This window comes from Electrophorus electricus, chromosome 2 (assembly GCF_041902795.1).
Source record: "Electrophorus electricus isolate QZ-2024a chromosome 2, ASM4190279v1, whole genome shotgun sequence".
In the NCBI taxonomy this organism is placed as follows: domain Eukaryota; kingdom Metazoa; phylum Chordata; class Actinopteri; order Gymnotiformes; family Gymnotidae; genus Electrophorus; species Electrophorus electricus.
In genome coordinates this window covers 43,172,224-43,198,824 of record NC_137498.1, presented here as the reverse complement: position 1 = coordinate 43,198,824, position 26,601 = coordinate 43,172,224, and the positions used below count along the sequence as shown (strand labels likewise).

At 46.3% G+C, this 26,601-nt stretch overlaps 2 protein-coding genes across 10 annotated transcripts in view; one reads left to right on the top strand and one right to left on the bottom strand.

The window, feature by feature from the left end:
• Positions 1-228: 228 nt before the first annotated feature.
• On the top strand, positions 229-3,793 carry mims1a (mitochondrial inner membrane scaffold 1a). Its single transcript, XM_027022883.3, has 4 exons — positions 229-320; positions 727-1,116; positions 2,119-2,230; positions 2,506-3,793. Exons 2-4 carry the CDS (start codon positions 755-757, stop codon positions 2,770-2,772), a joined length of 741 nt encoding a protein of 246 aa, XP_026878684.1. The 5' UTR covers positions 229-320; positions 727-754; the 3' UTR covers positions 2,773-3,793.
• Positions 3,794-4,114: 321 nt separating this feature from the next.
• ldlrad4a (low density lipoprotein receptor class A domain containing 4a) overlaps positions 4,115-26,601 on the bottom strand; it is a 54,664-nt gene continuing 32,177 nt past the window's right edge. For 8 of the 9 annotated variants that reach the window (XM_035528778.2, XM_081705372.1, XM_081705378.1 and 5 more), the window contains 3 exons: positions 10,965-11,119; positions 10,104-10,157; positions 4,115-9,219 (listed from right to left, as the gene is read on the bottom strand). In XM_035528778.2, the coding sequence (XP_035384671.2) occupies positions 8,689-9,219; positions 10,104-10,157; positions 10,965-11,119 (740 nt within the window). In that variant the 3' untranslated portion in view covers positions 4,115-8,688. Of the gene's footprint in view, positions 9,220-10,103; positions 10,158-10,964; positions 11,120-24,028; positions 24,728-26,601 lie in introns of those variants that run through there. The other variant, XM_027022882.3, reaches the window with a different exon arrangement.

Genomic DNA, 26,601 nt, shown 5'->3' with positions numbered 1-26,601 from the left:
ATATGTGGTTTAAAAATTCCATTACTCTGCTTTTATGGATATACTTGTCAAAATTATTTTTCATTCCTCAAATAGCAGTAATAAAACCTGCCCACAAAAACGACCAGCTACAAACTCTAAGAAGTGGTTCATTATGGGAATTGCAGTTTCAAAGACGAGCTACTTCAATGAACTCAATCGTGCTGACTCGCTGACATTTTACTACATTTCCCAACATGCTTTGCAGGCTTTGTGACCATGTGTAATATTCATGCGTCTCGCGAAACCTGCCGTAAATGACAGAGGGGACATAACTAACATTGCATTTTTAGGATGATTTGGTGAGCAAAAACATTCATTTGTACATAGCTGCACATGTACATATGGCGCGCATTATTTTAATATGTTTTGTAACATATTTTGGCTTTTTGTGTCTGTTATTCAGTTTGTTCTCCTCTTCCATGGACACCACTGTTTGGAAATATTACGAGCTGTGAACGTTTTTGTACGGTTCATGTTATAATACTTAACACAGAACGACTGTATCTGTTTTTTAAAATGTGATTATACAGTACAGTTGTGACTGAAGCAGCATCACTCCGCCTCCAGTACTTTATCTGTTGTTTGTGGCTTTTCTTTTGGTAGTGGCCTGGCTCTACTTTAGGCGTGCATCAAATACAATTAATACGCGTGCATCGGTTATCAGTGGTTATTGCTCACTTTATCGACTTCCTCTGACACCTTCAGGGCCCCTGTAGCGGAGAGACTGTGAACGATGTTGCAGTTCTTGAGCGGCGGACACTTCAGACGGGTCACCCTGCTGTCCCTGATCCACGGCCCTGTGTCCTGGGACGCCCTCAGACAGGCAGGCCCCCGAAACGCCACAAAACGATGGGTGCGCACTTCAGCTTCGGCCTTCTCTGTAGCCTCTCAGAAGCCCCCCGACAGAGATGCACAGCAGAGCCCAGCTGGTGCCAACCAGGGGGACTCGGCAGATGTGGATCCCCTCCAGGACAAATCCATGGGCCTCGTCCAGCGGTTTAAGAAGACGTTTAAGCAGTATGGCAAAGTTATGATCCCTGTTCACCTGCTCACATCCTCCATCTGGTTCGGTGCCTTTTACTACAGTGCCATGAAGTAAGTGTTAGACTCTGGAACTCTTTATGCTCTTTTGTTTTTTCCTTCAAAACACAACTAAAAACTTAGAAGGACTGAGTGATTGGTATGTGGGTAGAGCTGATGTGCTCAGTCAGTAAACAGACCTTTTGCATTCTGATCTTTATCACCAGTGGCCCAGAGTGTTGCATGTGCCAATGTCCAACAGCTAATCTCACTCATTATTGATTGAATTTGTGCCAGAAGGACTGCGTGATATAGACAAAAATACTATTTGTGTGATTCATCAAAACACCCATTCGAAATGTCTGAAATAGGGTTAGATTGCTCACAGCACACAGAGTACCACAGAATGGCACACAGCTTTGGGCTTGTCCAGATGAATAGCAGGAAAACTTATCGGTCCTCTGGATAGCTACAATATCCTAAAGCTCCACCACGCATTAGTTTATTATTTATTGGTTTATGTTGTTTTTGCTGAGGCTGGCTGAAGAGGTTTGCTGCTGTGTGGAAGCCCCACCCCACCAATACCGCCCAGCTAGGCTGGCACACCTGGTGTTGCGAGGGGAGCATCCTGTGAAACGTGTCTGATTAAATGTGGAGTAGGCAGGGCACTCGTCACTGTCTGGAAATGTAGAAAATGTCAGTGGGGAAGGGCTGGGTATGTTGGACACTCCAGAGTAGAATATTGTGCTGCAAGGAAGTGTGAGTTGTTTGTACCCTCCTTCCCCTTCACCTTATCTGATCACTCTATTTGACACAAGACCAGATTCTCAAAGGCTTCTGGCAGGTCGAAATCAATAATTTCTGTTAAAAGAATGCTCCTTTTAATTGCAGGTATGCTGTAAACACAACACCCTGATTGTGTAACTGAAATAGAGTTGATAACATAGGCACCTATTTCCCACTCAGCTGAAAACAAATAGAATGCACCCTAGGTTTCCGAAGAAAAAACAAAACACAAGTTGTCTCTATTGTCTAAAATGGCTGTTCTTATTTCGTATGATCATTTCTGGATCTCAGAGGCGTGAACCTGGTGCCGTTTCTAGAGTACATCGGATTTCCTGACAAGCTCATTAAACTTCTGGAGAATTCGCAGAGCGGCTATGCGCTGACTGCTTATGCCATGTATAAGGTAATGTGTCCCTTATGGAGTGTGTATGAGAGTAAGTAATATTCTGTCTCTCTGAACGCTTTAAGAGGTCAAATCAGTTTCATTAAAAGAATTAACTAAATTACTTCCCATATAAGACCTTAATTGACTGAGAATCATTAAATATGATTCTGTAATTTATTTCAGAACATTGAGGTTGTTTTAATAGCATTAGTAATGCAGGCTCGATTTGCATACAGTATGTTCCATAGTGTTTTCAGAGGTTGACATGACTTCCCTTGTGTTCTCCTGTACAGATTGCCACCCCGGCGAGATATACGGTGACTTTGGGAGGAACGTCCCTCTCGGTGAAGTATCTGAGGAAGCATGGCTACATGTCAACCCCTCCTCCCGTTAAGGAGTATCTCCAGGAGAAGATGGAGGAAACAAGAGAGAGGATCTCAGAGAAGATGGAGGAGACCAAGGATCGCTTCTCAGAGAGGATGGAAGAAACCAAGGACAAATTCACAGAAAAACTTCAAGAAACCAAAGACAAGGTGGGTTTCCGGAAGAAATCCGAATAGGTTTTCTATGCCCCAGTAACCCCCCACCATGTCACCACTGGAAGAAGATGCACTAGGCTGTTTCTCTCGCGTCACCTGATGATATCAAGAAGTGTCACACATTCAATTCATCAGCAAATTATCTGGGTCCACATTAGGGAGAAATACCACAAACACTTTAAAACAGACTAAATAGCGATCCCACCATCTTTAACCACCTCCACTAGTGTGCATGTGCAACTGTCGCAGGATGGACGCGAAGTTTCCCGAGGCAGACTGCTGCTGGCCTCCCTCTCGACTGAAGCGTTTCTGAAACACTTTCTTGAAAGCATGCACTTGTTGTATCTGCAGTTTACATCTGTTGCTGTAATTTCGCCCAGCGCTCCAGCCAGTGTTTGCACTACTGCTTTTACCATGAAAAAACATGGCTAACTCATAAATGGCCCTTAAACATTAGTGATGACACTTACTGACAGACTGGTTACAATTAACATCCTTAAAGTTAATGAGACTTCATTAATGACAGTAGGCATTGATTGGTACCTGTGTAATTATGCAAAACGGTGTTGCTCCTAACTTTTGTTTGCAGGCCTGAGATCCATGCTAAGGCATCTAACCTGATGTATATAGTACAGTAAGTGGGAGGAATATTGTGCAATGCTGTACTTGTTTAAGAATGAAAAGGTATAAAAGCACAGGCATTTTAATGTGAATTAGTGCTTAGTTAGGATCGACAGGACGCACCATAATGTAATATCATAATACCCATGCCTTTTGTTTGTTACGGTTTACTTGCTCTTTATGATTAACATGGTATTTTTCAATACTGTATTTAAGCACTCAGGCTCTTGGATTTATTTTGTATAATTGTGGTCCTTGTAAAATGGGGGCAAAGTTTATGTCAGTAATGGGCAGTCCTTTGTTCGAGTTCGGGTGTGGGAAAATGGCCACACCATGGTCAGACATGTTCATGTTTTGTTGCCATAGCAATTACCTGTACGGGTGAACCTGAATCATAATAATAAAATGTACCTGCAATAGCCTTCTCCGTCTCCTTGCAAGCATGCAGAGGCAGACTGACAGATCCACAGCATACATGATTAAACCACTAAAACGCTGATGGTTACATTTATTTTTTGGTGAAGACCTACTAATTCTGTTTACTTATCCATTTGACACAGCTGATGCAATGTTAGCTATAATTCCTCATCCAAAAATGGTCATTTTTGTTCACTAATGGAAACAACAAATAACGGGAGACTCATTTTACGGTATTTTGTCCTCAACTTTAATCGCTCTTTCTAGCCATGTGACCAAAGTGAAATAAAACAAACATGAACTGTTTTATTAAGGACTACAACGGTACTTTGAGCAATATTTTTATTGTTTTTCCCTTTGTTTTTAATTGTTTTTAGTCACTTTTTCCTGTAAAAGTATTGCAGTAACAGACTTCTGAAAACTGATGACATCACATTTGCTTAAATAATATGGTTTTGAAAAGGGCATAAGTACACAGCAGTGTCATCAAATCAACATGGTTCTCTGGAAAAAGAAAATAAAATAAAAGATCTGTAGACCGTTTTGTGTAATACAGTCCTGTAACGTCCCAGGTAAAGATCAAGGCAAACAATACACCGCAGCTCTGGATTAATGAAGCCATGGGACAGGTGCTAAACGGAGCACAGAAACCTGGCCAATTGGTTCATACGTCTGTCTGTCTGTCTGTCCATTCACCATCCAGTTTGTTCGTTCAAGCATCCTGGATCTAAAGAGTAGCCGGTCAAGGAGAGAGGCTGGAACAAGAGACAGCTTGGCCAAGGAATTGACCAAATGAACATGCAGCAACATTGCTTACAGTCTGTTCATCACTTATTACATGTGCAATTGCCATGCCTTCAAACATAGCACACTCAATTATGTGATTGAACAAAAAAAAGGAGAAACTATGGGAACCATTTCTTGAAATGCATCAAGTAAATCCATTTTGTTCAGTGGTCTGTTAGAGGGGTCCAGGCTGATCCCAACATTCCGTTCTTTATTCAGAGAGTCCTCGGTCTGTTGCCGTTTCGTTGGCTATGGAGCAGCGCTTCCATTTTGAGAGTGGATACAAGTCCAAACAGCTAGCTAGCAGTCACCAAATTAAATCTCAAATAAATAAATGACAAGCGCTGATAATTTCTCTGGAAGTAACAAAAGAAGCAGTGCAGTTATCCTGTGTACAACTGCCTTATATCAGAATATTTGTTTCATCACATAGCAGATTCTGCATTTATAGTATAGGGAAAAAAAATATAAGAAGTATTTTTGTATTCATGTTACCATACTGTAGCATTATTTTTGCAAACTTTGCTTGTTTTTACAAAAGACAAAAGCACAATTGTAGGCATTCACAAAACCTGATGCCGCCATGTTAGATTTTTCCTTTTTTAATATTGTCTATACATTATATTACATTATTAACATTGTTCTCTTGTGTTCTACCCATTGGGTAGGATATGTGCATAATATTTTCAAGTTATATATACAGCACAGTACAAATAAACAAAATCGGACTACTGTAAAAGCACCATAAGAAGTGAGGCACAACAAAGGTGGGGGAGGGGCATTAGAGTGCAAGTGGGTTCCTATGCCTGCGACCTTTAACACAACCTTTAGGCACCAAATCTGCTCATAGTAACATGCAAATCTCTCAGCTGAAAACCTAAAATGCTTGTTTTTGTGTTGTTGGGTTTTTTTTCTTCCTCATATAACTGTGACTAATGACGACAAAAGTACAAGCAAAAGGAAACAAGCATTTACCAAAATATTTATGTATATGTTTATAAAAGTACTAACAAACAAGAGCATGGTGTGGCTAGCGTGTAAACAAGAGTCGAAGCGAAAGTGGACAGGCCGAAATCACAGGACAGGACAGCGGAGAGAAGCAGCAGCATAGCATAGCAGCAGTACAATACACACCCACACGCATACACACACTACACGCTCGAACGAGTGACAGGAAGGAGAGACGATGAGAATGAATCCAGAGGGCCTTGTTCTGAGAGATCATCAAAATGGCTGAAGTTTAACCAACAACACAGAATGGGTGCGTAGCTCTACTCATAAACCTTCTGTTGCAGGGTGCAAAGGAGGTGATGAAGTCAACTGGTTTGCCTGGTGTTGGTTGTTCAGTTTGGTTTTTCCTTTGTTGTGTTTTTAACAGTTCTGCCATCCACACAAAACTCCCTGTTGACTCTCTAGCTCCTTTCACCAAATATATACTTCATAAAATTAACTATGGCTGTTGAAGGGCTGCCGTGGCCAACATGTCTCAACAATATCTCATGGGTCTCAGAAACAGTGCCTCTGAATCAGCAAATTGGGGTTGATGGTCCCTACTTTTAAGAAAGGGGACCAGAGTGTGTGCAAACTAGAAGGGCATCACCCGTATCAGCCTTCCCAGGAAGGTCTGTGACAGAGTAATAGAAAGTAGACTTCATCCGATTGTTGAGCCACACATTCAGGATGAGCATGGATCCCCTGGAATGGTGGATCAGCTCTGGATTAGTCTCTCCCAAGTAGCTGAGGGGTCATGGGAGTTTGCCACTCCAGTATACATGTGGTTTGTGGATCTGAAGAAGGCATATGATCATGTTCCCAGAAATATTCTGTAGGAGATATTCTGTCCAGGAATATGGGAATACTCTTAAAGTGGGAATATTCTCAAAGTGAGAGCTTTGTCGACATTCCCAACATTAAATAAAGAGCTTGTTCCGTGTGATGAGGGGACCTGGAGGTTGCATTGCTGCTACTTGTGCATGAGGATGTGCTTCTGGCTTCCTTGTAAGGACGCCTTCAGAACGCAGTTGAGCAGTTTGCAGCCTTGTGAAGCTGTCAATGTGGATCAGCACCTCCAAGTCTGAGGCCCTGGTTTCTACTGGAACAGGGAAGTATGCTCCCTCTGGCTAGAACCTCCTGCAAATAGAGGAGTTGAAGTAACTCAGGATGTTGCTCATGAGCGATGGGAATAGGGATCATACGACTGACCAGGGATTAGGTAATGTGGTCACATTACGGCCTGTAGAGGCCAAGATGGAGCTGAGCTAGAAAGCAATTTACCAGTCAGTCTACACCCCCCACCCTCACACCCTCACCTATGGTCATGAACTCTGAGTAATGACAGAAAGTACGAGATTGCAGACACAGGCGACCAAAATTAGCTTTTGCAGCCAGGTAGCAGGGTTCACTCTACATAATGGAGTAGACTGAGGAGCTCGTCTATCCCTGAGGTGCTCAGAGTAGAACCACTGCTAGGCCGTATTGAGAGGAGCCAATTGAGGTGGTTCAGGCATCTGATAAAGCCCTCTGGATGTCCCCCACTGGATGTATACCAGACATGTCCACTGTCCCCTAGTCGTCTCCCACTGGAGGTATACTAGGCACGGCCAACTGGGAGGAGTCCTCAGAATACACCCAGGACCTGCTGGAGGGACAACATCTCAAGACTATCTGGGAACACCTGGGGTTCCCCCAGGAGGAGCTGGAGGAAGTGGCTGAGGACAGGGACACCTGAGCTTCTCTGTTTACCCTATTGCCACTGCAACCCTGAAATGGCCTAAGCAGAGAAGATGATGACAATGATGATAATTATACTGATAATGATCAAACTGAATCGGCTTTCTCTAAGGCCTCTCTAAAGGAAGGCCATGGATGAGGTCACTCTTAAAGCACATCCCAAGAACAGTCTGTGTGTCTGAAAGCATTCCAAATGCATGTGTGCTGAAGAGTAGTGCAGTTCCTCTACAGTAGTGCAGTTCCTCTACAGTTCCTCTGTTGGAAGAGACAGCCAACAGAGCAACTATCTGAGTGCAACTCAAATGCCATTACATGCACCCAACAGCAAAGAAAATAAAATACTGATGCCTATATTGAACCTTTGGCTATGTCACTGTCTAAAGACCATGCATATGACGTCCTCTAGATGTGGACTTGAGAATAATAAAGAAAACCTGAAGAAGAAAAAAAACTCCTTAAAATGTGCAGCCTTAAACCATGAATTAGTGAGGTGATCTGGAACTGCTTGATGTGATGGATGTGCATAAGACTACAGTTCCCATGATTCTCTTGCTTTTGGACCCCATGACAACGCTGAAGTGAGAGAAGTTTAAAGTGCTGTTTGACAGGATGAAAGAGGTGCACATGAAACGACTTTCACCCCAAAGCTCTGCCGGTGGAAAAACAAAAGCAGAAGTTAGGTTTGTTTAACCCCTTTTTCCTAAGTGCCATCTTCTAGTTGGCGGTGGAGATTTTATGCTGGATCAGAGGTCGTCTTCTCCTCACATGTCCATTAGAAGGAAAGAAAAAAAGGCAAAATAAGCAAGACTGCGAAAGAAGAAGCGGAAACTCATACTCTTAAAGGCCAGAGTACCTTGACAGACACAAATGTTAGCTGTTTTCAGCTCTTTAAACATTAAGTTAGTGCAACTCAGACATTTTTTTTCTTCCATTGAGTCATATCATCAAGATTTAAAATGTTAATCGTGGCACTCAGATTTGGATTTTGATCAGTCATGAATGTTTTTGTGCACAGATCTTGAAAATGTAAAACAAATCCTATAGCCCACGCAGTCTCTCAAACACTGGAGCGATCTGCGACAATGCTCACTTATTTTAAATAAATGAAAGCATATAAAACCAAACATAGAGAAGTAGCCAACAAGCCCAAACATCCACACAAGGCCCACAAGTTCTAGCAAAAAAAAACAAAAAAACAAATCGAATTAAAAAAAAAAAAAGTTTACAAAAAAGATCTCTTTTTAAGTTTGGTTCCTCCATTTTCTGAAACTTTTTTTTGTCAAATTGTGCAAGGGAGCATTCAGGGAAAAGCCACTCCCCCCCACATCCTGGAGGTGGTTCCAGAGAGCCCAGCCCCTCCCTCGCCCCCTCTGTGCCTTGAAGTCACACTGGTTTGTCATGTCGGCTGTCCTTCATCTTGAGAGACCCGGTTGTGCTAGCGCTGGGCTGTGTTGACCGGCTCACTGTCCTCTGATTGGACACTGATGCGTTATTGCTGTGCTGGTGCATGAAGGAGGCAGAGCCTGGGTAGGACTGACCTATCACCTCACTGTAGGTGGGCGGCGGTCCTTCCATGCGCAAGTTCGAGGCACTCTTGCCAGAGTTGCTGCTCGGAGGCTTGGGCCCACCCCCATGCACATAAACGTCTATCAGGTCACTGTCAAAGATGGTCCGGTTGGGCGGGGCCCGTACAGAGGCGCGGCTTAGCTCGAGCTGTTGCTCTGGGTCTCTCAGCTGCAGCGTGCAGGGGCCCTTATAGGGCGGCAGCTCCTCACCGTCTGACAGGCAGATGTTTGGGGGCAAGTCGATGTCCTGCTGCATATACGGGTAGGTGGGCTGGAAGCGGCCAAATCGTTCCCTCTGCATGAGTGAGGGAGCGCTGTAGCGATCGCCACTGCGTTGTCCGTACATCACCTGGGTCCAGGTGAGAGGAGACAGGTGAAACAAACCGCCTGCAAGACGTATGTAAAAACCAGAACATTCTGACCCGACATACACCGACAAATGCCAACTGCCAGAATAGGAATGTTGGTTTGGAAAAAAAAATAGAATATTCAGAATGTTGGCTTTTGACTGTCAGACGAAACAATTTTCATAAAAACAACAGACAAGCCAAATGAAACACTGGAAATGGGGTAGAACATTCTAGAGACTTCTGAGCGTGTGCAGGTATTGTGTAAAGACTGTGCTGGTCCAGCCTAATGTCATGGACACTATTCCGCTGTCTGAAATCACCCACAAGGTTAATCACTCATCTTACATGAGTGTCTCACAGCTGTCATACTTGCGTGCCAGATTGAAATTAAATGAAAAATACTTTCTTTTCCTTTTGAAAGATGATGTCAAGGGGGTACCTGCTTATCTGGCTAGTTACTATATCGATAAATATACATAGCTAGTGAACTTTAGTCATAAAATAAGGTTTAAAATGTAACTTAGCTTGCTGGCTACCAAGAGGTATCTTTGGAACATTTTAGCTAAACCCAGGACTGGACCTCAAGGGATCTTCTCTGTAAGGATGACGTGCAGTACGGGGCCCTAGCATGGTCTTTACAACCGAACTCCAAGCCAACATTTGGCTTTGTTGTCGTTTGTTGAGTCAGCGTGTTCTGGCTGGGTTACCGTACTCTAATAAATCTGTAGTTTCAGAAAGTGCCGTTCAAACCATTCTCAGACAGCCGGGGATATGCGTATGCCCTGTCTGGTCTGTGAAAATACCTTAGGTGTAAAAGGGGTGCTGGGTGGGTGTATGGGTGGATGTGTGGGCAGGTGTATGGATGGATGTCTCACACAGATACCTCGGTGGGTCCATGCGGCATCACCGCACTGTCTGTAGGCCACGTGCAGCCATCCTGAGAGAGAGAGAGAGAGAGAGAGAGAGAGAGAGAGAGAGAGAGAGAGAGAGAGAGAGAGAGAGAGAGAGAGAGAGAGAGAGAAAACACAAGGCCAACATGAGCTGCGTTTGACAGAGACTTGGTACATTACACCCACGTACACAACCACTCCAACTGAAACAGGGCATTTTGGAAAAAATTACAAATACCACAGATGCATATTCAACTTCAAATATGCCTCAGGCAAGAAAATAATGGGTCTCCAAATACTTGTCAGAAGATGCACAAATAAAATACCACAATCAATAACAGTGAAAGCAAGCAATGAAACAGGAATCTAATTGGATGTTTAACTGAGTATGTGCAGGAAGAGATGGTAGGAAAACTGGGGCTCCCACTCCAGCATTCTGCACCCTCCCCTCTCATGAATAAACATGAGGCTGCTGCCTTAAACCGACTCCCCCTCTCTTCCCCTTTCCACCCTTCCCCCCTTATTTCATCCTCTCTCTCTCCCTCTCTCTCTCTCTCTCCCTCTCTCCCTCTCTCTCTCTCTCTCTCTCTCTCTCTCTCTCTCTCTCTCTGCTGCTCTGAACTGCAGTCTAGACGTGCTCTGCTCAGCAATCTAAAACGCAGGAAGCAACACACACACACACAGGCAGAGGGGACAGGGCAAGGACAGGCCATATTGTGTCAAATACGAACAGTTACAAGGTCATCCCTCTCAAACACACACACGACAAATATGGAGTATGAAAAACACAGGAAACACACACCCACATTCATGACCACTGAGCACCCCCTCACTCCGGACACACATGCACTCACCGGCTGCAGGGCCTCCTCCCGTCTGTGGGCCTGGCTCTGCTGACTAAAGAGGGCCCAGGCAGACAGCCTGTAGTGGTTCAGCAAACAGATGATCACAACTACCATCACGGTCATCACCACAATTATGATTATTATCTGAACAAACTCCAGTTCAGCTGCAAAAAAAAAAAAAGAGGGGGGGGGGAGAGAGAAGGAGATAGGTGTTAAAAACACACCAAAGCCATTCATAAGCAGACAGCAGAAAAGCGTTCACTGGCACATGAAATCATGATGGGCGATGATGCAGCCTGCCAGCTTGCGTGCACTTCCTGTTCTTTCTACTAGGGGGCAGTGACGAGGCCTTTCAAGTATCAGTACAGAACAGGGAGGTCTGGCCAAAATCTGATTTGAAAAGTGACGCAGTTGGCTAATCCACAAGAATGTGAGGTTGTTCCAAATGTCTGCTGTCCCCTAAATGAACAGAATGGACAGGCAGTCACAGCCTCAAAAGGAGAAGTGTCCGAGAGAGAGAGAGAAAGGTTGTCAAAACTGATTTCAAAACTTTTAAATGTACACCTGAATTTTTAGGAGTCTTAACACACATCTGTTCTGTCTTTTAAATCATAATCTCTCTGTTTCTCCTTCTGGATGTTTGGGTTCTTATGAGACATTCTGCGTGACGTCCTGTTTGGGTTTCCCGTCTTGTCTGACTGCAATCTAAAGGTGGTGAACGTGCATCCCAGACCATTCCTGCAGGTCAGAGCTCATCCTCTAACTGAGGCATTCCAGTACCTCCAATAACACCCCCAGAGTCTCAGCTCACGTCCACACGCACACGCGCGCACGCATGCATGCACATACACAGACACAAACAGATGGGCACAGAAAATAAGGTCTTGTTGCCTGGTCCCAAGAGAGGGCTGGCACGCAAGCTACGCAGAATGGAAAGATGGCATGCACCATGGATTTTGAAAGTACACCCCCCCCACACACACACACACACACACACACACACACACACGTCCCGTCAGGCCTGCTGCCTACTGCCAAGAGAACCTTGTGTATGTGTTAGAGGACAAAATAAGGACAGCATGTCAGAGAAACACACGAGACAGGGTTCAGTCAAGTCATGAGAAAGCCTAATAAACCCGTAAAAGATGCTTATTAAACACACACTCCAGCCATTTATGAAAACTTCCCAGAATCACACCACTTCACCAGTAAACCATGACCAGTGCAACCACCACCTCACTATCACACCACCACCACCCCCACCCCCCATTCCTGCTCCACCTCATTCTCATCCACATCACCTCTCAGCTGGCGCAGCACCACAGCTTAAGAAAAACCACACTACTCCTTCCACAGAACTGGAAAGGCACTTGGAAGTTATTATTTGGGCTTTTTTCCAGATTCAAGGAAGTATTAAATACTGAGATCAAAGCAGTGTTTTGGGCAACCAGTCTCAAAACAAACAGCAAAGTAACACCACAAACTGTAAAATTGCGTATGTAAATATAAATAGTCATAGTTTGAGTCTGCCAGAAGCGTTACAACACTATTACTTATGTTTAAACTCAGTGACTCAATCACATCTGAGGGTTTTTTTTTTTTGGGGGGGGGGGGGATTGGGGGGGGTTTGTTTGTTTGTTTTACCATCGCCCAACAAACACATCTCACTATGGTATATGATAAATTTGGCTTGCAATTTATTGACTACAAAAATGTTGGACTTAACAACTACAATATCCTTTTAAAACTTTTGTATATTTTTGCAAAACCACGCTAACTAATTCACCAAGGAGATTTTGAGGTTTTTCAAGTCAAAACATTGTTCCCATGGTAGGGGAAGTCATCTTATTTCTAACCAAGCATGTATGTGTGTGCACGTGTGTGTGGGTGGGCAGTGCTGGGTCTAGCTGAGGGGGCTTCACGCAAACGTGGTGACGTGAGATGGATGAGGAGGATGAACAGTGCGCTGTCAGGAAGCAGACTATCAGAACGTCGGTACCGCCTCACACAGCAGCACTGTAGGGCTGTATTAGCCACACAGAACCCTCAGCCTTGAAAATCTATTTATGCCACCTCATGTTGTCCGCACACACATACAGTCATTGGACACAGACTCAGGAACACACACACACACACACATCCGTGCCAACTTTGTAGACAAGCTGATGAACCCCTGTTGTCTGTCACTTTGTTTTAACATGTATTTTTTTTGTGATGAGTTAATCAGAGGAAGACTCATGTGGCCCATCAGAGGAGCAGACTTGGGGCAGAGTGGCAGAGTGGGCAGGACTAGGGAAGACGACTCTCCAATCAGCTGATCAGTAATGGGTGGTGCTACAGCAAATTGAACTTTCCCATGATATATATCACTCTACTGCTGCAAAGGCAGAAGGAACAGTGTGGGGAGTTTTTCCTGGCATTGCTCCTATTTTCCCCATCCTCTTCCAGTCAAATCTCTTACATGAAACAACTTCATTTATAGTTTCCAAATGAGACTGGGGTTTGGAGTGGTAATTATACATCTAGACACTGAGAGCCATCAGCAGTTATCCACACCCAGACCCACACCCAGACAAGCTTTGTCTTCTGAATCATCTCCTGCAGCACAGCGAATTCTGAACCACAAGACCTCTCCATCATGGCCTCCTCCTCGCTCTGGAATAGATGCCAATCCCAGACTGCACTGGGGCAGCCCTGTGGTGCCGGTGGCTGGCAGTGTGCCGGGTGGCACAGAATGCCTGTGCAAGACAAGGCCCCGTCTGCTGGGAGGTAGAGGGAGAGAAGACACGTCCCATGAGCACATAGTCCACCACCAACACCCAAGCCTGCTCTGCAGCCCCTAACCGGATTAGGCCCTGGACCCCATCCAAAAGCCAGACCAGGAGAGAGAGAGGCGCACACACACTCTACCTGCATCCACTACACCTCTAGAGCTATAAATGCTCAAATCCAGTCAAGCCCCTCCTACTCTCTGGCTCCGCCCACTCCAGGTGAGAACACGCTGGAAGCTGTGTCAGCTCTGCTCATGCACACAGATGTTTGGATGAGTTAGGCATGCTTCATGGGGTGGGGTGAAGAAATCTTAACAGGTATCTGAAGTAAACAGGGCTACCATAGTGGCGCTCTCACACACACACTCACACACATACACAGAGAGAGAGGGTGTATTGCTGTGTACTGTAAATGCAACATTCACTTGTGTACTTATATTCATACACACCTGTACAGTTTTATGCTAAACTTGTATTAACCTGGACTCTTTTTTATTATTACTTTCCTTCCCATGTTGTGTTATAGATTAATACTGAATCCACTGTATTTACAAATATATGATCACCTACTTTTAATTTTGCCATAAAGTTGTTTGACTTTGTTTTATTAATGATAACTCAAAACCACTTCAGAATTTGAGAGAAAGAAGGGAAGAATTAGAGTGAAAGAGGAATAAAGGGAAAGAGAGGAGAGTAGCTAGTCTGCTTAGCCTGATGTGGACTCCACGAGTTCAGACAGGTCAGTCCTCCTACCATTCCACACACTAACCCAGTGTTGTCAGCTAACAATGGACCTGCAGTGACATGTAACACACGTAGACTGCAACACAACAGCCCTGAGCCTGTATTTTATCAAGTGGTGTGTATGTGTGTGAGTTTGTGAGAGAGAGAAAGGGAGAGATGCCAGACTGACAAGCCCAGAGACAGTACTGTGGTTGTGTGTGAAGCCTGTTCTCTCTCTCCAGAGGAGCAGAGGGGAGGAGGGGTTATGCAAGAGCCCCAAACGTGCCCCTCTCCTTCTGCTGGGCTGCACCCGCACAGCAGTCAAGGGTACACCAGGGCCTCCATGTCTATAGTTCATGGAGCCATTTCCTGTTTCCTGCTCTCCACAGTTTCATAACACAAGGAAAACAGCTGTGCTCTCACAATCTGAGAGCAGGAAGAGGAAGCTGAGAGAGTGAGACACAGAGAAGGAAAGACAGACAGACAGAAACAGGGAGAGACTTCTGCCTGCATATAGCCATCTGTGCTGAGGCCTTGGATGTTTCCCCCACCCAGCCAAGCACTTTGAGACCACTCCCGAGATACCAAACCCCGTGTGTCATATCCACTCTGAGATGCATATAAACATCACATCTACAACAAACTACTGCAGGTGGTGGGTGGAAGTGTTGTGTGTGTGTGCGTGCATGTGGTGAACAGCTAGTTTCTAAGTGACATCACTATGACAGGACAGTGAAGAATAGAAAAAAAATAGAAGATCCCCCTTTACCCCCACTTCTCTCTCTCTCTCTCTCTCTCTCTCTCGCTCTCTCTCCACACACACAGCCGCTCTGGAGAGGACGAGGAGGGTGATGGAAGCTCCCGCCTCCTCGGTGCAGTGGAGCTCAGAGCCGAGCCACGAGCTCAGACAGCACTGCGTTAAACGTGGTAAAAGAGCCATCACGACAAACCCCACACATAAGAACGCCATAACACACACACACACACACACACGCCATGGCCACCCCCACACATACACACACACTAGCCACCCGCATTGGCTCCTCGTGCATGTGGGCAGTCCTGGTGCTCAACAGAACAATAAGTCGCAAAGGGAGCTAACCAACGTTACCGCATGCACGCACACACACACGCACATACAAAAGGCATTGTGGGACACCTGAGAGGCAATGGGACACCACTTCCTGCTCAGCTGTGGGACACCACTTCCTGCTCAGCTGAGCCGCTTCATTGAGATGAAAGAGACATGTACCGTGGCTCCGCCCCCTCCGCCCAGTCACTGTGGCTCAAGAGGAAGATGGAACAATCTCTCAGTTACAGAATCCAGCCTTTCTGGAACAATCCCTAGAAATATGCTCCAAGTCCCGCTGGCAGGGGAAACACTATAGTGGGCCCAGAACCATAAAAACACACCAGGAAGTAAGCATCCTGGGGCTCTCACTCCCTCCATTTCTCTCACTCTCTCTCACTATTTTTTTTCCATTTCTCTCTGTCCCTTTTGTTTGTGTGTGTTTTTTGTTTTGTTTTTTTTAAAGGAAAATGGAAAAGAAAACAGCTTGTGGAGTCGTTCAGCAAAGCAAACCCTCTTTCTGGTGTGACAGACATTTTCCATTCACACTCAAGGTGCATGAGAATGTGACACAGACTGTGTGAAAGGCAGAGAGCAGTAGAGGAAGAGGAAGATAGAATGAATTTAACAGAACAAATGTGTCTCAACACCAGAGACACCCTTCTCAAAAAAAGACCTTCCATGTCCCGTCAGTGTGACGCATCAGGCGGGGGTGTGGGGGGGGGGGGGCAGCAGGGGGCACTGTGCAGAGGGGCCCAGCAGTTTAACACTGGTGTCCATCCATTTCCATTTCACTGGTGCTGTGACCTCAGCTTGGCTCTCTAATGCCAGTGCTGCATCTGAGATTAAAGAGGCCCCCCCGTTTGCCAGACAAGTCTAGACTCCCCCAGGCTACAGCACCTAGACCTGCTTCATTACCCCACCTCCGATCAGCCTGTGGAGGGGATGCCTGGTGGACCCACACACCACCTGTTCCACAGGACCCTGCCCCATGCTCCGCCCTCCCTTCCATCTAGGCCCACACCAACACTGCTGATCTTATGCTCTCTTTCCCTTCCTTTCTCCCTGCGTCTATCCCTCATCGGCTCCTCCCGCACTCGTTCGTCTCCTTCGGAGGCGGGAACCAGCCCTGACTTACACTTCCTGCTCCAGTGTGCTCCGGCACACCATGTTCCTACGGCAACAGTGCCGAGTACAGCCACGTGCTGCGAACAATGCCGCCCCTCAACGATACATGCCTGTGACATGTGTGCCGCGCACACGCACACACACACACACACACACGCCTGCATACGCAGACACACACTCTCATGTACACGCACATACCCATATGCCTACATGCACACACACACACACACACACACACACACACACACACGTTCAAAAAGGCCTATGCTGTAACCATGCAAAGGGTGCCTTTCATCTCCAAGTTGCCATTTTCTTCAATTACGTTATTCCAGCCTGGTTGAAGGTGTGTATGTGTGTCTGTGTGTATACAATATATATTTGTGTGAGAAAGGCAATTGACCCCGTGCCAGACCATGAGGTCCCCAGTGCCAAGGGAGCGGCACACCAACGCTGGGGCTGACGGTCTGATGGTGCTTGATGCCTGTGTGCTGAGAGAAACTGGAGTTTAGGGTGCAGATCACTGGTTGATAAACCAACCAACCAAGCCACTAAATTCCACGAGGCTCTGGTAACAGATCTAGTGAACAGCACATGTGTGTGTTTGTCTGTGTGCATTTGTCCGTCTTTGTGTGTAGGGGGGCACCTAAGCAAGTCCAAAACAATCTCCACCCTTCACTTAACACGTGGTGGTTGTCATGTCTCATAAGAACTGTTGATACAGAGCACCTGGGCTTCACTTCACCCATGAGTGTGAAGTCAGGAGAGAGGAGGTGGTCAACCCTGGAGCTCCAACACGTCATGTGGTGGCACATGGCCACGCCAAGTACACAGGAAGCAGAAGGCAGACCTGCACTGGGTCCATACGCCAGACTCACCACACACAGGAAAATGAAGCTCCATGCACGACACACAACACAGTCCCTCCAAACTGACTTCAAACCTGCTGTAAAATGGAGCTCATGGCCACAGGCCAGAGCTTCTTCAGAGAGAGAGAGAGAGAAACGCAGCTGCAGTGGATCCCAGAGTGCATGACGGCTCCTGCATGGAGTGCAGATGTGCTAAACTCCCTCCGCTAGCCAATTCATGGCACAGCCTCCAAAGCAGAAGTCTCAGATCTTAACAAGCTCTGAACAGGCAGGTCCAGAGGATGAGGAAACGCAGCCGGATTCACCGCTGGCTCCTGACTCAGCTGCAAGCCAGAGGCAGGCAGTTTGGAGATATTTTCACCACACACACACAGACACACTATTGACTTAAGAGAGATGCATGAAACTAAACACACAAATGAGTAAACAAACATTAGCCTAACACTCAGAACACAGTCAGCCCCATTACCTGGTATTCAAATGGTGCATAACTGCTCGGTAACATTACAGTCTGATAATATCTTTGTCTGATGGCTGGCCCAGGACGGCGTGCTGTGGACCTATACCCTTCGCTACACCCTGCTACGGCAGGTTTCTCCCAGACAGGAGAGGGGAGTAGTTGTGCATATAAGGGTAAGTATGCAGGGCTATCAGTAATATCTCAGGTCAGCAATATTTCTTTCTTTGGTTGTCCCATTCAAATGTAGGCATGATTTTTATTCAAAAATTCAGACTCTCTGTCTGTGTGTCTGTATGTGTGTGTGTGTGTGTGGGGGGGGGGGGGGCAGCTGCTAGCAATGAGACAGGCGAACGATGGGAACAGCTCCCTGGTGAATTTCCAAACAACAGGGACAGCCAGCTGCGACCTCGCTCACCCTCACTCACCCTGCCCCCACCCCCACACCAGCTAAGCTCCAACACCACCATGCGTAATGCAGGGAAAGGCGACACAGCAGAAACAACTCTCCGCTGCTGCAGCTGGCTGCTGTTTGGCACAAATTTGACTGCAAAATTGTGCCAAACAGGGGCAGATAGGGCCACTTAGGTGCATAGCTGTCATTTTAACCACTGACCTAGCACTACATCCTGTTGGGCTAATTTGCCCAAATATATTTAACCTACAAGTCAAACGTACACTATCCAAAGCCCAGGACAAAGACACAGGGGTGTGGGAAGACCCCATGACCTCTGAACTCAAGGAGCCATGGGTAATGAACAATTGGGGGGTTGATGTCTTAGAGCAGGACTCATGCATGCCTGATGAGTGAGTGAGTGAGTGAGTGAGTGAGTGAGTGAGTGAGTGTGTGTGTGTGTGTGTGTGTAAGACATGGCAGACAGAGCAAGACAGTCAGACACAGACCCCATCGTGCCAGGCGTGGCTGTGCACCTCTGGTCACTGTGCCCATGCTGGGCGATGTGGCACCAGGCAAGGTTGGACAGTCAGAGTCTGGGAGAGACTACCGAGATGCTCATGACTTTTTCTGCATGTCTGCTGAGAAACACCTTCTGAGGTTTAGTCCGTTTTGGTTATTTTTATGTTCATTCCATACACTGTAAACAACCAATGACAAATCTCAGCTAAACAATGACAAGCCTCAGCTAACCACTTCCCATGTCATTCCCAGGGCCTCTGAACTGTAGTGGACCCTCAGACCATGCTCTCACCCGCTTTCATTCCCAGTTGGTATTGTTGGAATCTGCTTTTCAATCTTTTGATGGTCACTTGTTAACATTCTGAGAGGGGAACCTTATAAGTTTGAGAAAGGTGTTGTAGTAAATCAATCAATTGATCTGGCTCTACACAAATAAAACACCCCATTATCATTGTTGCTGCTGTTGTTGTTGTTGTTGTTGTTGTTGTTGTCTATGCAAGAAAAGAAACTGAATGGACAGGAAGCATGGAGTTTACTGACAGGAAGCCCTCACTACTAGCACCAAGTTTTTCCCATCACAAATGAATCATCATATTCCAAAAGGCGCTTTGAACATAGTGAGCTCGTTACATAAGTGAGTTTGACTCAAGTGTCTGTGGATGTTAATTCTGAGAATCTTCTGTAGCCTACGTGTGTTTACTCTGGCTGACACCATCTCCCACCATCTTCCTCCGTGACAGACGAAAAAAAGGCTACAGCCACACTGCATTCATCAGACCAACGTTACATCGCAAGGGTACATGTTCTAAAGTGACGAATGACAAAGATATTCAGCAGTTTAATAGTTTGAAACACTGAAAAGTCTGGTACTCTACCTAAAATCGTCACATGATGGTTCTAACATTTGCAACTGACCTGAAGAGTTTACACAATTCACAGAAGTCAGTAAAGCCCAACTGCATTAGCGCACCCCCCACTCACACACACACACACACACACTTCAGATCGGGGGCACACACATACATACACAACCACAGTTCAGACTGGACACACACAGACATGCAAAAACATACCAACACAGACAAACACAGGATGAACTCAGGCCAGAGCAGTGAGCCCACCAACCTCATCGATCATCTCCAACACCTGAGGCAGCCTGAACATCCACACGCCACCCCACTGCAGCTAGACTAAGCCAGGCTATGCCAGCGACAGCAACAAACAACCCCCCACCACCACAACAGGACCCCAGCAGGGCCACCAAGCTACAAACTCCACAAATGTCCCCCTGCTATGGGCCCACAGGACCCCGTGGAGGGGGTAGAGGAGTGGAGTGATGGTGTTGTGGAGGACAGACACAAAGAGGAGAAACATGGCCAATGTCAAGGCTGGCTGGGTCGCAGAATCCGGGTCTCAGCTGCAGCTGTCAAAAGGGCAAAGCTCACACACACATTCACCCGAGCCTGGGGGGCAAGAGGAGGACCTGATGTTTATAAGCCCCCATACAAAAAAACAACTGTTCCCAGGAGCTGCTCTGCTCTCTCAATGACAAGAGGAGGAGCGTCTCTCTCACACACACACACACACACACACACACACACACAGTTTCCAGAGAAACAGAACATTTCGGACAGTGGTCCTTCATCAGCTGTGGACAGCAGCTCTATGGAAACTCACTGTAGAGTCAGTTTAAACACGCTCTGATTAGACCTCAGTTTGGTCTAAATAACCACGTCACCGATTTCAAACATTTTCAGGTCAAGCCTAATCAGCATACTTAAGACCAGGACTTAAGGTTTCTGACAAACACACACACACACACACACACACACACTCACACACACACTCACACACACACTCACACACACACTCACACACACACTCACACACACACTCACACACTCACACACACACACACAAAAGCTAAGAACTGTGTGTGCATGAGGTTATATATGTGCCAGAGGGGATCATTTCCATTTAGTAAATGGATGTAGAAGATGAATCTGCTTAGTCTGGAGATCCCACCACTCCCTCCCCTGATGACAACACATGCAGTCCTACAGACAGAGGGAGGCACCCCAACACAGAGATTGGAAAGAAGGGCTGGCAAATGACCTCTTCCACAACCCCAACTTACACACACACACACACACACACACACACACACACACACACACACACGCGCGCACGCGCACGCACACGCACACGCACACACAGATATAGCTCTAAACCCATACATTAGATGCATTGGTCTATTGTAAAGATCAACATGGCCAGTTTGGGCCTGTAAACTTTGATCTGACTGCCTTGTTCCAGGAAGAAGGTGATAACCTGAAGGGGACAGAGAGCAGGAGGAAGTTCTGCCACTGCAGAGCCTGAACGCAACACTGCTGCCTGCAGCCCTGCGCACCACATATTTCCCTAACAATGTCCTTACCGCGCATAACGACGTCCTCTTAGGTGTTCGTGCAGCAGTGACGAGCACTGACAACATGGTGAACCGCCTGACAGGCTGAATAGCTGCCTTACAGGCTTGCCCTGCTGACCGCCTGCTCACACAGACTGGTAGACGAGTCAGAGGTATGACCCCCAGCGGTCAGACTCATCGTAGTTAGATAACAATTCTACAACTTTCACTCAGCAGCAGTCATGTACCAACCTCCCCAAAATCACACCAACTGCAGTCATCACCAAGGAGACTCTGATGCCAGTGGCAACAGCAAATATTTATGTGCTCCATGCTGCAAAAGGCAGCCCAATAAAAGAGTAAAAAATCTTCAGGAAATCAAGGCTTCTGAGGTGTTTTACAAAAGTCTGATGTAATGATGTTACACTACACAAACGTGCCATTACAGCAGGCATTGAGGCTTTTTAAGCATGAAAACCTGTTGGAGATGTTCAACTGCTTTCACGCATGTAGGTGCCCCATTTAGGTTACTTTTTTGTGGTTGTTTTGCTTTGGCAAAACAAGATAAATGTATCTTCTAATGTACAGTTATTCGTGTTTGGTATTGATAACAGTATAATACTACTTGATTGGTATTAATCATACTATTTAAAATAATGTTATTGTCCAGTGATATCTAGATAGATACTGCAACATCAATATGATGTTTTAATGTAAATTAAAATTTTAACCCTCCTACGAAATTTCATACACACACACAGGCGTCTTTTAATGGCAAAATTCTTAATTCCACATTCGCATGCTACCACCAGCGATAAAATTTTAATAAAAGAGGCCAGGGTTTTGTGACAATAACAGTCTGCTCTTGGATCTTGTGTCAGACGTCACCCCAACACCGGCCAGAGTGAGGTTGGGCTCAGATATTGACAGGGCTGGTGTTTTCACACCCCGTTTGTTACAAGCACGGCTGCAGGGTCTTGACGGGCCAACAGGCGGCCCAATATCCCGTTTTTTTATTTATTTTTTAATTTTAAAAAAATGATCATTCTTTTTTTGCTCCTTCAGAATATGGATTTTGGCTCTCTCACTGTAGGTCTGTTACAGGCTTCAGCGATTCAGATATCCGGAGACGGAGGAAGCGTCTGAGTGAGCTAACGGAGGTGTACGGCTTATAGTGCACCAGGTGTCCAGAGCACGCAAACACTTTAAAAAATGGATTACAGCAGGAGCTACACCAAGAGCGATCCTCTGTTCTAACTACAGAGGTAACCATGTCTGAAGCTTAGTTATACATGGCAGGCCTCCAAAAGGGGGGTGGGTGGGGGTGTGTGTGTGTGTGTGTGTGTGTGTGTGTGTCGTCATTGGCATCCACGCTAAAGCTCTGATCAGGAACAGCACTGCAGTCTAATCACCGAGCCAAGTTCACCGCTGAGAATATCCGCCGTCTGCGCGCACAGTCCCAAACATCACAGCCGTACTTGCATTGCAGACATCGCCACGAGCCCACCGTTCACGCACAGCAACACACACACACACACACACCCGACCACAAAATCACACACCATTGAAGTCAAAGGTGAGAGCCAAACGCACACGTTTTATTGCATGGGTGTGCGTATTAAAAATGTCCTAACGACAAACGTAGTGACCAAAGTGTATTTCAGGCTTGCGCAAGAAGGGCACAGCACTGGCGCTCTTCTGTAGCGAGATACGCGAGGCATAGGGTTTCAGCATGGAGAAGACAGCACTGCATCGCAGTTTCATTTACAAGTTTAATACTATGTCGCGGGCTTACACATAAGACCACGGTATTTATATATAAATCATGTTGTTCTTGTTTTTTAAATTGGCAATAGCTCCAAAGAAGTGGAACGAGTAGTCTTACGACCGAAAAAGTCAATTCAGTTACAAGAGTAGTCGTAAAAGGACTGGTTGTGTGCTGTAGAGGTTCCAGGCTGTAGGCTCTCCCATCAACCACCCTTAAACGGCTCATTACGGTCGCGTCTCTGGCTTTGAGCGGGCAGTCTGGCCGGAGTGAGCACAAGGACGACGGGCGGCCGAGCTTCTGCGCTCATTCCAGACCGCAGCGTTATTCTCAGCGCAGCTACAGCCAGACACAAACACGCCTGCAAAGCTTCAAATAAGGATCCGCATAACAGCGCGTCTGCAAAACCATCGACGCAAAAATGCGCCCGCGGTAGAGACAGAACTGAGCGGAGGAGTTAAGCGAATACATGCGCAGAGCACACATCAAAAACAGCAATTTTCAGCTGATGCATCGCTTCGAGTTCGGTTACACCATAAAAAAACATTAAAGCGTGCATGTTTACGCCCTGCGTAAATATAAATATACTGCAGTTTCACCTTTTAATCAAAAATGATTTAAGGACCCAACAGACTAAAAATAACGGCTTTTTCCAGCTTGATTATCTGCGTCTTTTACGAAATTATTGAACAGATATTTCAGTAATACGCCACACACGTCCGCTGACTGCTATTCGGTCTTGCAAAATGTTAAGACATCGGCGGATAAGATCCAAAATACATGGTAAAGATACCACAAATCCTTAGAATAGAGGCTAGTCATACGGTCAAACGTACCATATCCATCATTTGTTAAAACAGGGTATATAACAGAGCTACGAAACAAGATCCCCGCACGGCTGTAATGGTTTCGGCGTATTTCCTCTAATAAATACAGAATAGCGAATGAACCATACTAAACGAATCACTCACATATATCCATTCCCTGTGGCTGGGATCCGGTGCAGTTGCAGGAGCAAGTGACATTGGAGTTGGAGTTGCTGGAGGTGCCCGGAACCGTTATGTTTTGCATGGGGCTCGGAAGTAACGGGACGCCGGTGAAGAGCCGGCGGTAGCGGCCCTGCACGGTGTATGGACAGCCTAACCAGCGCTCCGCGGTCAGCGTTGGTCTCTCCGCTCACACATCCCTCACGCCATGCTCGCCGCTTCCCCGTGGAGCTGTCGGTGCCTACGGTGACCAGATTTTCCGCATCTTGCCGTCTCGTCGATGTGTGGTTTTTTTTTTTTTTTCCTTTTTTTTCCTTTTTTTTCCCACCCCCTCTCGCTCGCTTTCATTCAGAAGAATGGCTCACTGTTCCGGTCTCGTGGTGTGGGCAGGCGTTCTCCCCAGCTGTCTACCTCCTCCTCCACCAAAAGGGGGAGCAGAGCCAGACAGACAGGAGGGGAGGGGAGGGAAGGGGAGGGGAGACTGGCGGTGACAATGGCGCTGAGAGAGGGGCTGGTCTAGCCGGTGGGTGTGTAGGCGCTCAGAATTACACCCTCTCATTAGTGCCAGCCACTACCAATCAAGGCAGCCATTGAGAAGGCTAACCTTGGGCTGACCCCGCAGTCTAGCAGATATTCAACAGATGTGGCAGAGCCCCCTTTCCAAACTCTCTACTATCTATAAATAACCGGAGCAGTTTGAGGGGCGTGTGTTTCTGGAGGTGCTGCTTCTCTGACAGAATGGTTAAAATCAAAAGCAGCTGAAATATGATGCGTCAACGTTACATTAAGTTTATGTGGACGTTATTGGCTTTGTTGTGGCATTTAAAAAACAGTTAAAAAAGAGAGACGATGCTACTAGATAAACCAACGAAGCACTGGCAAGCGCCCTCGCTGACTAGAGATTTTTAGATACGGAAAGGAGACCCTGCGACACCAGAGACAAAACATCATCCAGTGAATACCAAACAAGACCACAGCAAACGTTCCCCCCTCTGCCAAGCTTCCCAGTCTCAAATGTATCCATGCGTTCCCTTTATATTATTTTATTTATTGCAATTTTTACAAATTGTAACGAGAAATATTTAAATAAACAGCCTACAGTTCTTATTAACCTACATGCATTCACGTATAGTTATGCGTATGCTGAACCTAAGTCACATCTTAAAGCAGGTCTAAGAAATAAATCTAGGCTACGTAACGGCAGCAAACGAGACACACACCGTGTGTCGACCGGCGCACGAATTAGATGGCGCATGCTGCCATTCAGCGCCCCCCAGTGGCGCCTGCGATTACGGCACCACTGCAATAGCTCATTACACGTCTACAGTTAACAGGCGCAAAGTTAAACGAGGGGTTAGTCCTTGTTCGTCCCTTCAGCTAGGCAGTACACACACACACACACACACACACAAACAATACGGTAAATTTCAGATCACTCCAATATTCATGTTTAGGCAAGTAAATACTACATAACATACTAATATATACATTTAAAAAATCATTTATTCCACTGCGAAAATCTAACTAATAAGCTGAAGAACCAAATCGGCCACACTACATTCGGCTGAGAGCTGTAGTATCTTTAACCTTCAGCCTGAAACTGTTCTCTTACTCTGTGGCAAAGACCTACAGTGCGTGTGTACCGGCAGACAGCAGGCTACACGCCTTGCTACAGGAAGATGTGCAGGACCCGAGTTCTGCTGTCATGTCTCGGGGCAACACACACACACACTCTCACACACACAGACACACACACAGACACACACACACACACACAGAGGATCTAAATTAAGACTAGATCACAAGTCTTCTGTATTTTGTTTATTTTTCTCTGGGCCATCAGCTTTAGAATTTGCCAAGCAGGATAAGATGATGTCAGGTGGCGTTACAAATGAGGGCGATGCAAGGGAACTGTAGCCGTTACAGCGTCCACAAGTACAGCTGCTAGAATGGTGGTTCTACACTGCTCCTACACTGAGCCCCCCCACAATAGAAGTCCAAACCCCAGTACAAGCTAGAAGTCTGTCCTGCTTTGTTGTACTCCGTCCCACTATGTCCTGCGGCAACACCATCCTGAGGTTCACTGGTCCGTGTAATCTTTGCAAGTAAAGCGTGTCTTTTCCTGCTAACTGGAGGGAATACGAGGATGGAACAGGCGCACACACAGGCACACATGCACAATGACACACTCAGAAGCAGAGAGAAAAACTGTGAGACAGATGTCAAAGTAAGAGTATGACTCAAATCCAGAGTGTGTGTGTGACTGCACATTTAAGAGAGAGGGTGTTTGGAAGGTATGTTGGGGTGTAAGGTCATAGGCAGTAACTGGTCAGCAGATGAGTCAGTAAGCAGGACAGAGTATGACCAGACAACCCTGAAGAGACGGCATTCGTTACACAGACCTGCAAACTCACTACACACTTCCCTCCCTCTTACTCTCTCTCCCTCCCCCCCACCCCTCTCTCTCTCTCTCCCTCTCTCGCCCCCTCCGTCCTTCCCCCCTCTCTCTCTCCCTCGCCCTCTCACTCTCTCCCTCCCTCCCCCTCCCTCCTTCCCTC